General features: G+C 40.7%; 1 protein-coding gene across 4 annotated transcripts in view; it reads left to right on the forward strand.

Annotated features, from left to right (window-relative positions):
• Nucleotides 1-13,095, forward strand: part of Phaf1 (phagosome assembly factor 1) — a 27,374-nt gene continuing 14,279 nt past the window's right edge. Inside the window, exons 1-4 of one of the 4 annotated variants that reach the window (XM_046435231.2) lie at nt 1-99; nt 212-344; nt 7,646-7,728; nt 10,928-11,011. In XM_046435231.2, the coding sequence (XP_046291187.1) occupies nt 281-344; nt 7,646-7,728; nt 10,928-11,011 (231 nt within the window). In that variant the 5' untranslated portion in view covers nt 1-99; nt 212-280. Of the gene's footprint in view, nt 105-211; nt 345-7,645; nt 7,729-10,927; nt 11,012-13,095 lie in introns of those variants that run through there. The other 3 variants (XM_058575939.1, XM_058575940.1, XM_046435232.2) reach the window with 3 other exon arrangements.

Genomic DNA, 13,095 nt, shown 5'->3' on the forward strand with positions numbered 1-13,095 from the left:
GGGCACTCTGCTTTTGCTGCAGTTGCTCCAGCCGTCGCTGCCGCCGCCGCCGCTACCGTGCTTGTGCTACTGTGGCTGCTGCCAGTGAAGTGAAGTGAGGTGAGGTGTGGTGTTGGGCCGGTGCCGCTGCTGCCGACCCGGAACGGGATGGAAAACTGGGCTGTCACGGGCTGGCGAGGGTAGCGAGTCAGTCGCGGCGTTGTCTCCTTAGGTCCGGACCTGTCTGCGCTACTGTCTGCGCTACTGCAGGGAGGCCGCCCGGGCCCGGGGAGCCGAACCAATGCTGGATCTAGAGGTGGTCCCTGAACGCTCTCTGGGGAACGAGCAATGGGAATTCACGCTGGGTAAGTGTGGGACCTTTTGTCAGGACCCACTCTCTTTGGGCCCTTGAGCTTCTAGTCTCTGCCTCTGAGTCGGTGGCTGCTCGCCTTTTTGTCCCCTCCGTTCTCTGGGCTCCAGGCATTAGATTCCCACTCGGACCCGACAGATCAGTCTGTCAGTCGCCTTACAGGGTAATGACGCCCTCTCCTTGGGCCTCAGCAGGATCCCTCCTGAGGCAGTGGGACTGTAGCTGTAGTAATAATAATAACAACCGAGTCTGTGAATCGGTACTATTGTCATTTCCTTTCCTATTTTTACTCACTAAATAATAACTAAGAGGTGGCTGACACCCCTAATCACCACTATGATCTCTCTCCCTTTGCTTTGGGGGTTATGTGTTTCCTTTTTCAGAAGGGAGAATCTGAGCTCCGATGTTTGCATTCCTTCACCCTAGTGTGTTTACTTTGATGTCCCAGTACTATGAAAAGGGGGTGGTGGAAGTAGGTGTTGCTGCTGCTTGTTTGTGCAGGCCTGAACTTTTATCACTCTAATGTGGGCTACTGAGGTGAGTCAGCTGCTCATTAGATTATGGCTTATCCTTGATACACAGCATATTGGAGAAACCAGTAGAATTTTGGTACATCCCATTTGATGATGCTCAATTGCTCTATACCTCCTGTCAGTAGTAGGAGCCAGTTTTGTTGAAGGGTCCTAGCCAATATCTCTCTTAATTTAAACCACTCCTCAAAATTTTGCCAGTATGAAATGCTGCCTTGGGAGGCTAGTGTTATCATGTAATTCTGTTTGACTTGTAGTTTATGTCTTTCCTCACCTTGACAGCTTCTACCCACACCAAGACCTTCAGGACTGGGTAAAGAACTACACCATAGCTTCAAACTGACTAGTTTGTGGATCTCTTTGTGGTACAGCATTTAGAGTCCCTTGGTCAAATGTAGTGCAGGCTAGACTTGGTGGCGCATGCCTCTAATCCCAGCAACTCAGGAGACTAAGACAAGAATTGTAAGTTCCAGGCCAGCCTCCCAGCAACTTAGAGAGACCCTGTCTCAAAGAAAAAAGTTAAAAAGAGGCTAAGGGTGTAGCTTGGTGGTATAGTGCCCCTGTGATCAATCCCCAGTATGGCAAAAAAGAAAAGAAAATACTGACTTTGATATTGAAATTTTTAGAAAACTGAGTGGGAGAGCAACACTTCCTCTGGCAACTGGTGTTTTGACTACCTAAGCCCAAGTCCTAATTGCCAGTTTCCAAGAATCAAGTGTTTGGGTAGTTCTTTCAAACTCTCTTAAGCTATCAAAAATAGAAGAACATTTGCAATACGTTGGGTCCAGAATTGAACTTTGGGGGAAGCTCAGAAAGACCTAAGCCTTGATGATTCTTAAAGTCTGCATTTTTAAATAGTTTAAGTTATTTTTACCTTCTCGATCTTCTCCCTCAACCCTAAGGTGATGATAGGTATGGGAAATGAATCTGTGCTCTAGAATTATATTCCTAGAATAGAGAACTAGAGCAGTGTTTACCTCATGACACCACAACACTAAGTTAGATATTGTTCTGTCCTTTTGCCAGGTAAGAAATAGGTCAAAGAAGTAGGTAGAAATGAGAAACAAGTAACTGAACAGGGATTTCCTGCTTCCTACTGCTTTGCTCTTTTGAGGATGAACTAGGCCTTGTCACCAAGTTTCTTAGTAGAATTTGTGCAAATGCAGATGTATCTGGTCCTGTCAGTCATCTGCCTGGCATCACAATGTGGAACTGCATCCAGCATATTGGCAGCCTTCCTAGCCTTTGTATAATTTTCAGAGATTAGAGAAATTTAACAGCATAGAGATAAGAAAACCTAAGCCAAGAGGAATCTAAATGCTATTGATGGTTTAACCATGGTGGAATAAAGGTAGTACAAATTTGAAATATTTTCAGTCAGACTTGCAGAATGTATTGATTTGGAGGCATGTCTCTGAATTTATTTTTTTTTTATTTTTATTTTTTTTAAATGTATTTATTTATTTATTTATTTTTTAAGAGAGAGGAGAGAGAGAGAGAGAATTTTTTAATATTTATTTCTTTTTTAGTTATTGGCGGACACACGTCTTTGTTTGTATGTGGTGCTGAGGATCGAACCCGGGCCGCACGCATGCCAGGCGAGCGCGCTACCGCTTGAGCCACATCCCCAGCCCCTCTGAATTTGTTTTTGAAATTAGTCTTTAAAATGCCTAAGAAGCAGGGCATGATGGCACATGCTTGTAATCCCAGTGGCTCACCTGTAATCCCCAGCAGCTCTGGGGACTGAGGCAGGAAGATCACAAGTTCAAATCCAGCCTTAGCAACTTAGCAAGACTCTGTCTCAAAATAAAAAATAAAAAGAATTGGGAATGTGGCTTAGTGATTAAGAACTTCTGGGTTCAGTCTCTGGTACCAGAATAAAATAAAATAAAATGCCCAAAGAAGACATTTGAAAGGTCACTGGATAAACTAGCATTCTGAGATGACCTTGTTACACAGAGATTGAGGACTTACTTCGTTGACAGTAGCATGTACCTCTGTGGGCTCTACTCAAACATTGGAAATTGAATAAGAAGAGAAATAATCTTATGCTAGGGGTAGGGAAGGATTATAGAAATAATTTGTTTTATTATAATGTGGTAGAAGATGTGTAATTTGCTGTGGAGAGGGAGAAGGGAATTGACCTGACCTGGGGATTTAGGAAAGGCTTCTTATTGGCCCACAGGAGTTGTAACCCTTTCAGTCAAGTTGGGAGGAAAAAAAATAGATGGTGTGTGCAGGGAAATATATAAACAATTTGGCATTATAATTAGAGCATGATGAGTAGGTGAGGTGGCACATGCCCATAATCCCAGCTACTCAGGAGTCTGAGGCAGAAAGATCATAAGTTCAAGGCCAACCTGGGCAGCTTTATGAGACCCTGTCTCAAAAAAAAAAAAAAAAAAAGGTCTATAGATGTGTGAGGTCTTGGATTCAATCTCCAGTACTACAGTAATAGCATGATATGCTGGTAAATGAAAAAAATTTCCCAAAGTCCTGGTTCTGTTGTGTTGTAGCTGCTCAGGATACTATGGAGGAGACTGTGGGTTTAGTAGAAAAAAAAAATGACTCTGTTAATAAAGTCTGTAATAGGCCTTGGTTTAGAAAGAACATTTTGGAAACTGGATTCAGAAAGATAGGAAAGAAAGGAATTTAGAAGTTTCTGATGTGAGACACTGGGTAGATGTTGGAAAAATTAAGTGAGATATAGGATACAGAGATTTATTTTATTTTTTTAATGTGATGCTGAGGATCAAATCCAGTGCCTCATATATTCTAAGCAAGTGCTCTACCACTGATCTACAACTATAGTTAGTCATTGTTGGGCACAATACCTTTTATTTTATCTATTTGTTTTTATGTGGTGCTGAGGATTGAACCCAGTGCCTCACATGTGCTAGGCAAGCACTCTGCCGATGAGCTACAACCCCAGCCCCCTAGCCCAAGATTTTTAAAAAGTCATTTTTATTCTGTTGACTTTTATTTGCCTTTAGTTGTATACAAAAAACAGTTTGAGATGTGGGTCAGAAACTGGGTGGTTGGTTAAATGAGAAAATGAGACATAGGCAGAAGAATTTATAACCTATCTATAGAGACCTGGAAAAGTTAGAGGAATATCAGGAAAAAATGGTATTGGTAGAGAGGTTATGAAAATTTTCAAAGGGAAACAGTCATTACCAGAACCCATGGTTTAGGACCTGTGTGTTCTACCTCATTTGTTTTGTTCTACAGATGTGTATGACCACTTACAGTTATGCCAGTGATTGGGTGCCAGAGATATGGTGATAAACAAGACAAACAAGGTACCTACCCTTTAGAAGGATATAGGGGAGAATAAAAGATAAAATAGTTGGGTGGAGATCTTGCTAAATAAGAGTTGTGGACTAAGGTGTGAGCCAAAACCTGAAATGTGAGAAAACAACTGTTGAAAGAACATTTTAGCAGCATTAAGAGTCTAGTGCAAAGGCCTAAGGCAGAAAAGCTTAACATGTGTTAGTAACAAGGGGGAGTCATCGTGAACAACGGAAAGAAAGATGGAGATGGGCAATGTCCAGATATTCAAAGTCTTTAGGTGACAACATGAAAAGCAGTTTTCCCTGTAATGGGAAGCCATTAAAAGGTTATAAACAGGTAAGTGATGAAATCTACAGGATAGATTTATACAGTTTAGAAAGTTAACCATTTTGTTAGAGCTAAGACATGCCCCCCCACCTTTTCTTTGCCATTCATATAGTTAGTTCCCATTAAAAGTGTTTTGTAGCTCTTCTTACCAGTAGCTGTGTGATGACTGATCATCATGGCTGCTGCATCTTCCTGATGGGTTTCTCTCTAAGTACTCAAGATCCTAAGATATTGAGACCAGGACTTTTAATAAAAGATAAAATAGTCCCCTGAAGAAACTGGCATTTGCACATGAATTTGAGAAGATGTGTGGCTTTTCCTTTTTTGGCAACTGAGCTTACCTGTCTACTTCACACAGTTGTTTGTCCATTCTCTCTGGAAGTAGCATAGGTGCTCCTCCATTTGAGGAATGGTAAGACTGAATGATGCATCCAGCCTGTTCATATTCCCACCCAATATTTATTAATTATAAATATTAATAATTATATTGTGTGCCAGGCCCTATGCTATAGAAGGCTAAAAAATACTTGAATTCAACTCAGCTTTCTAATTCCATTCAGCTTTCTTCAAACTGCATGCTCTCAAATAAGAATGTTTAAATACATATGGACCACAAGCTTTGACTTGTTTTAAATATTTTTTTAGTTGTAAATGGACACAATACCTTTATTTATTTGTTTGTTTGTTTGTTTGTTTATTATGTGGTGCTGAGGATCAAACCCAGGGCCTCATACAACGCCAGGCCAGTGTGCTACCACTGAGCCACAACTCCAGCCCTAAGCTTTGACTTTTCAATTCTTCATTTGTATGCTCTTTTCTGCACATCACATCCTCTTGATCAGGCAGTCTTGATCAGCCAGCTTGAATGTAATCCCCCCATGCTGCCCTAGGATTATATGATGATTCCTGCCCTTTCTCTGTTATTCACTCTATAATCCTACTCCCACTGATAAATACTCTACAACCATTATGTAGGTGATCAGCTTTGAGCAAGGAGCTATCCTTGCACTATCCTTGCATTCATGAAATTATATAAGTCTTTGTTTTTAGATTATTCCAGGTCTATTTCTTCTATTTCAGAGTCCTATAATGGGCTCTGAAAACAAATTTTAGTGATTTCTGTGAGTCCCTGGAATGTTTTGAGACATCATTGGGATTTGGATTACTTAAACTGGATGTATATGTAAATTTCCTTTTAATAAGCCATGAGGTTTTTGTTTTGTTTTGCTTTTTATATTAAGAGATGTTTGTGAGGGCTGGGGGTGTAGCTCAGTGGTAGAGCACCCCCCTCTCACGTGCGTGAGGCACTGGATTCGATCCTCAGCACCACATAAAAATAAATAAAGATATAGTATCTAACTACAACTAAAAGAAAAAAGGTTTTTTTTGTTGTTTTTTTTTTAAGAGGTGTTAGTGAGTTTTTTGGTTTTTTGGTTTGGCACTGGGCATTGAACTTAAGGGAGCTTTACCACTGAGCTACATCCCTAGCCCTTTTTATTTTTTATTTTGAGACAGGGTCTCGCTAAGTTGCTGAGGCTGGCCTTAAACTTGTGATCCTCTGCCTCGGCCTCCCAAGTTGCTTGGATTACAGGGTTTGTGGGGGTTTAAGGAAGAGTCCAGTGAAATGCTTGATAATTTGATTTTTTTTCTTTAATATATTTTTTAGTCATTAATAGACCTTTATTTTATTTATTTACATGTAGTGTTGAGAATCTAACACAGTGCCTCACTCGCGCCAGGCAAATGTGCTACATACAGCTGAGCCATAGCCCCAGTCCCGATAAGTTGATTCTGATACATGTATGATTTTAAAATTTTTTAAATGAGCCCTTATAAATTAATGTTTTTGTTTTTGTTTTGTGATGATGCTGGGTTTTTTTGTTTGTTTGTTTTGTTTTTTGCTACTGAGATTGAATCTCAGGGTACTTAACCACTGAGCCACATCCATAGCCCTTTTTATTTTTTATTTTGAAACAGAGTCTCGCTAAGTTGCTTAGGGACTCACTAAGTTGCTAAGACTGGTTTTTGTTTGTGTTTTTGGTTTTTTCCAAACTTGTTATTTATGCATCTTTATTGTGTTTCATTTTAAATTTATTTTATTTTTTCTGAACACTTTTATTTGTTCTTTTTAGTTATACATGAAAGTAGAATGTATTTGACATCATACATACATGGAGTATAACTTCTTATTTTTGTGATTGTACATGATGTGGAGTTGCACTGCAAAGTTATGTCTGATTCATTCTATTGTCTTTCCCATTCCCATCCCTTCTCCCTCACCCCCAGATAGGATACCCTGTCCCATCTGGTGAACTCCCCCGCCCCACCCTTCTGCCTGTTGTGAGTCAGCATCCGCATATCAGAGATATCATTCTGCCTTTGGTTTTTTGGGATTGGCTTATTTTACTTAACCTGATAGCTGAGACTGGCTTTGAACTTGTCATTCTCCTGCGTCAACCTCCTGAGCTGCTGCGATTACAGGTGTGCACCACTGCACCTGACTACTAAACCAGTGTGTTTTAACAGACCTTCATTTGAGAGATTCTGAGACAGATGCTAAAGAGGAGAAGGGACCTGCCCTTGGTCATAGGTGACAGTCCACAGCAGTGAGGACTAGAACTTTAGTTTCCAGAGACATGAAATCAGTGCTTTTCTCACTATGGCCTTTTGTTCATGTTGACTTCTCTGAGCCCTTTGCCTGCTTCAGATCAGAGAGGAAGCCCCTATTACCAGGAAGGATTTTTTGTTTTGTTTTGGTGAGTCCAGGGTCTCTTAACCACTGAGCCACATCCCTAGCCCTGCCCCCTTTGAGACAGGGTCTCACTAAGTTTCTTAGAGCTTCACAAAATTGCTGAGGCTGACTTTGAACTTGCGATCCTCCTGCCTCAGCCTCCCAAGCGACTGGGATTGCAGGTGTGCAGCACTACACCTGGCTCAGAAAGGTTTTTTTTTATATTCATTGCCTCTCCTTGGATTATTTGAGTATTCCCTTAGTGCTTGCTGGTTATCTTTATTCTAGCTCTTACTGTTTAGTGAACTTTATTTGCTCTTATATCTGTAGACTTTAGTAGCCCCACTTGTCTGTAGGCTTCAGGGATCAGTGCCTAGCCCAAGTAGTCATACAGGTGTCCTTGTTTTATTTCAGGAATGCCTCTATCTCAGGCAGTATCCATTCTTCAGAAGCACTGTCGCATCATCAAAAATGTCCAGGTTCTCTACAGTGAGCAGGTAAGTGGTGGCTTATTTGTTTATGAAGTAGCACTCCTATTCAGTGAGTCAGCTCCATAGGAGATGCTCTAGAAGAAGCTGACTGGTAGAAATTGCTGTTTTCCAATGGGAGGATCTCTAGCACTAGTCAGTTATTAAGTATATTGGCTTGATTCTGAAATTTGGGGTCTTTTTTTTTTTTAACTTTATTTTATTATTTGTTTGTTTGTTTGTGGTGCTGAGGATCAAACCCAGTGCCTTGCACGTGCAGGGTGAGTGCTCTACCACTGAGCCATAACCCCAGCCCCTTGGGTCTTGATTATCTATGCTGCCAACTCTAGAAGAACAATAAAAATTAAACCTGTTTTCTCTCTGTACTCAACTTACCTACTGGAGCACTCACCTAGCACATGTAGGACGCTGGGTTTGATCCTCAGCACCACATAAAAATTAAATAGATAAATAAAATAAAAACGTATTGTGTCCAACTACAACTAGAAAAAAAAAAAAACACGGAAGGCCTTCTACTTCAGGCTATTTCTGGATTTCTGTCCACTTTTGTGTTTAAAATTATCTTTTCTGCTAGGCATGGTGGCACATGCCTGTAATCCCAACAGCTTGGAAGGCTGAAGAGGATCTCAGGTTCAAGGCTATCCTCAGCAATTTAGTGAGGTCATCAGCAACTTAGTGATACCCTATCTCAAAATGAAAAAGGGCTGGGGATGTTACTCAGTGGTAAAGCACCCCTAGTTCAATGCCCAGTATACCCAATAAATAAATAGTCTTTTCCGATTTATTGGTTGGCTTATATTCAGATGTTGCAGTGTAGATCTCTAACTAGCAGAGCATACCTTACTTGAAAGGAAGTAGATATAGCTTATACCTTCATCCTTGAAAGGGCAGTCTCCTGTGCACTGAGCTCTGAAATCTGAAGTTTTTCTATGACACAGACCATGTGCTGCTGTGTGGAACAGTTTTTGGGTAAAATGGTATATTATTAATAGAAAAATCTTGATAAGAATCAAAAGATGATGATCTTTCAACTCTGTTGTGATGCTTTTTAAACATGGATCTTATCCTTTCCTTGCTTTCTTCCCTTTCTTTTCCATGTCTCTTCTTCTCTTCAAGTGCAAAAAAAAACCATTTTTTCCCCTATTAAAAGTTTCAGAAATTCTTGTCTCTATGCAAATCATACCTTGGAAATTAGAAGTGCATAGCAAGTAGATTCCATCTTTCTTAAGAAGGAAAAGATATTAACAACTACTAGCAGATAGTTTTACTGACCTCTTTCTTATGTTGGATAGCTGGAATACTGTAAGGTCCTGCTTAAATACCACATATTTGTATTTTTTTCCCAGGGATATAAATATTAAAAACATTGATTGTGGAAGTGATTTGCTGCTTTTGAAAATTGCTCAGTCTGAATTGTAACAATGCCAGGATAAGGCATAATCAGGTCTTGAGAGTATTGGAAAATACAGATTCTCCCAGCATTCCTTCTCTAAGCAAGATTCCTGAAAGAACTAAAATGTTTCTTCATCCTGCTTATTTTCATGGAGTGGCCCTCTCCAAAATGGAACTTTGTGTTCTGGGTTATAGTAACCCAAGGTCAGGGTTCACTGCTCCATTATCTTGGTTGATACCTAATAGTTTAGACATTCATCTAGACCTACTGGAAAATTATAATATTCTTCTAGTTTTTGCCAAGTATGATGGTGCCAGCTGGGTCTGCTACTTTGATGATCAAAGAGGTGGAGGGCAGCAGATAGTCTGAGCAAATCCAAGAAGACTTTTAAGAGAAAATTTCCCCAGTGAGGCTCATTAGCATCTAGCCGATGTTACTGTCTCTGACAGCCACACCTCTGTTGTTTCAAGAAGCTCTATAAAGCCAGGTGTGGTGGTGCATGCCTGTAATCCCAGCTACTCTGGGAATCTAAGGCAGAAGAAATGCAAGTTCAAAGCCAGCCTCAACAACTTTTAGACCCTGTCTCAAAATAAAATATAAAAAGGGTGGGGATGTAGCTCAGTGGTTAAGCACCCCTGGATTCAATCCCCAGTACAAAAAAAAAAGCTCTCTAAAAACTTTTCTAAATTTTTTGAGCAACTGTATACTAGTTTCAAGTAGGGTAGGGTTTTGAATGGTGGTGTTTTCCCTTCTACTTCTGGGCAGCCTGAGTCTGGGCTATGAGAGGCCTCAGACATTGAGTCCTTCAATTGATTGTTTTGGACCAAAAGAAGGCAGATGCGGGGCGGGGGGGGGGGGTGCGGAATAAGAGGGAAAGGTCTGTTGTCAGCCTTGTGCTTGGTGCTTTCTGACCTACTGTCTGTCCTCAGAACAACCCTGGAGGGAATGGATAAAGGTATTCCTTTGCAGAAATCAGAGCTCAGAAGAGGCAAATGTAGAAATGTGAGTCTTTTGATTTTAGAGTTGGGTTTTTCAGAAAGAAGCACATATAATCTGGAACACCCCTGCAATTCCAGTTACTCAAGAGGCTGAGACAAGAGGATCACAAATTCAAAGTCAGCTTTAGCAACTTAGTCAGATCCTGCTTCAAAATAAATATTAAAAAAGAACTGGGGATGCAGCTCAATAGTAGAGCGCCCCTGAGTTCAATCCCCAGTGCTACCAAAACAAACAGGAAAAAGCCCAGGTGATATGGAATGGGGGAGAGAAAAAAAAAGTAAGAATGCCATCTATGTGTATTCAGATCACAAGTTATTTTTTGCTCCTAGGATTTGGCTTAAGATATTCGAAGAATAAATGTGTCCCCTCAAGATGGTACAGAAAGCCCAGGTGTGGGCTTAGGTTCAACTGATACGTATAAGCAATATCTAATGAATTTGGATACTGGGCCATTTTACCTGTCTTTTATTCCTAACTTGACTGCTCTTTTGGTTTGATGGCATTAAACTGATACGACAAATGTAGATGCTGGAGCCTGAAAAGAAAATCACCTATATGTTCACAGATTTTGTCCCTTTCTCCCAGGTATTTGTATCAAACCTGGAAGGGGGAGGCTATTTTCAGCCAATATTATGAATCAGGAGCTGCAGGATGGAAGTAGAAGACACAGTTTTTTTTTCCTGGTTTCCAAACCTCATTAGTTGGGACTGCCTGCTCTTGGGTATCCCCCTGTGCATTGCATTTATATCATAGGCTTTCATTAGGTGCTGGTGAATAAATAATTTGGTCAGAGTGTGCTATTTTTTTGTTTTGTAGTGTCCTCTGAGCCATGACCTCATCCTTAACCTGACTCAGGACGGGATCAAACTACTGTTTGATGCTTTCAATCAGAGACTTAAGGTAAATATAAATGACAACTATAGCTTTAAAGACTGCTGAGCCAGTCTTTCCAGACTAATTTGTATGTACTGTTGTGAGATTTTTAGAAACTCACAGGCGAAGATGGACTTTTTTGATTAAGTGATCATCATCAAGTAGGGACTGTTCTCCTAAAAGGAAGGACATTGGGAGTGAGTTGGAATAAAGGTTAAAAAGAAGCTAGAAAGGGCTGCTTTCCCTGGCTTTAAAGGGGAGTATAATGTTGAAAATTCGGGGAACATGCTATGAGGGAAGGGAAAGAGATTTGAAAATTTGGGGAACTTGCTCTAGGGGAGGGGAGAATGTCAAAGACTTTAGAAACGTGCTGTGGGGAATGGGCTTTCACATTGATTAGGAAAACAAAAGAAAAGCTAAATAGCTAGGTGCAGTGGTACATACCTGTAATTCCAGCCACTTGTGAGGCTAAAACAGGAAGATCACAAGTTTGAGAATAGCCTTGGCAATGTAGAGAGACCCTATCTCATAATAAAAAAGGATTGGGGATATATAGCTCAGTGGAGAGTCCCCCTGGTTTCAATTCCCAGTGCAGCCAAAAAAAAAGGAGAGCTAAGTGTTTGGCATAGTTTGCTCTGAGTCAGTATTTTTATTTAAAGTTATCAAGAATGGGGCCAACTATAGAATAGGACCAAATGACTTTTGTCATGTTTGTGTATTTTGTTATGTTTTACTTCATTGTTGTATCAAACTGTGACTTAGAAGATGAAAATGGATACTGTTCTAATGTCTTGCTGGAGCTTGGGGATTAATCCCACCTTCAGTGGGTTGATTCTTAAACCCCATGGTAGAAATGTAAACAATTTGCTGGTATGTAGAGTGTCTTAATTGGCATTAGAGTACAATTTGCTAAGACCTGTTTTAGTCCAGGATGTTTTTAATATACTCTGTTTTCAAATGCTAGGCCTCACAGGTTAGTCACATGACACCAGAGTCATGTCTCACAGTCATGAGATGGAATGTGAGTTCCAGGCAGTGTCATACCAGAACCCTTTTCCTAGTAAGGTTATGGAGTAGCCTGTCTAAAAGACTTGAGTACTTCCCAGTCCTCTTCATCTCATCACAAATGAGCTACTGAGAGAAAACAACTTGGAAAGGCTTCCATTGGAAGAAACCATCCTTCTGGGGGGTCACTAGCCAGTTGTAGGGGTACCCCTCAGAGAGATAGAGTACCTGTGCCTCCTACAAGCAGAGCTTCTGGCTGAAAAAGGAGGCTCTCATCTATTCCCCTTTTTCTATAGCTCCCCCCAGCTCCACTTGTAATGCTCTCAAGCTTCATATTACCCTAAATAGCTTCATACTAGAAAGGCTTGCTTGACATGTATTAAGCCCCTTCCTTGTACAAATTAATGAGTCTGACTTCAAGGGGCTTAACTTTGGGATCAGTGAACAGCTTATACAAATATGAGAGTATGGAGGAAAGGGTTCATTCAAGTGCTGTGAGTGGTCCAGCAGTAGAAGCAATTCTTTGTAGTAGGTAAGATCAAAATAGCTGCACATTAGTTGAGAGGTATTCAACTTGGTTCAGTGATAAGCTGTCTAAACAAAAATCTGGACAGAGTCTATAGCCAAAAGTGAACTACTTTTGAACGTGAATGTGTCAGTTTCTATGGCAGTGCCAGATGCTCCTACATAATACACTACAGCCTCTTGCACAGTTGGACTCAGATTGGTGGAATAGACAGACATTTAGCTAGCTTGCAACAGCCTCTTGGATAAAGGCCAGGCCTCCCAGTTGGAGGACAGTAGATGGTCCTTCAGGCACCAGTCAGCCATGCTGCTGACAGCCAAGCCTTGACACCATAGCATGGAGGACTCTGTAGTACTTATTACTTGGCAACATTAATAACTGTGTTCAGGTTCTTTCCTTTGTCTCTGCTCTGAGTTCTTAGCATTTCATCTGAGGCTGAACAAAGCAAATTTAATAAGGATCCAGAGGTTCTTCAGGTTCAACCAGATTCTCTTTACTCTGACACTTGTCCTGAGCTAATGTGTTGTAGTATGTTTTTTCGCAAGATAGACTTCCCCTTTTATCTTTTTGTTTTGTAAAT

Source organism: Marmota monax, unplaced genomic scaffold (assembly GCF_021218885.2).
Source record: "Marmota monax isolate L192 unplaced genomic scaffold, Marmota_monax_Labrador192_F-V1.1 WCK01_AAM20220418_F8-fsc00024, whole genome shotgun sequence".
Lineage (NCBI taxonomy): Eukaryota > Metazoa > Chordata > Mammalia > Rodentia > Sciuridae > Marmota > Marmota monax.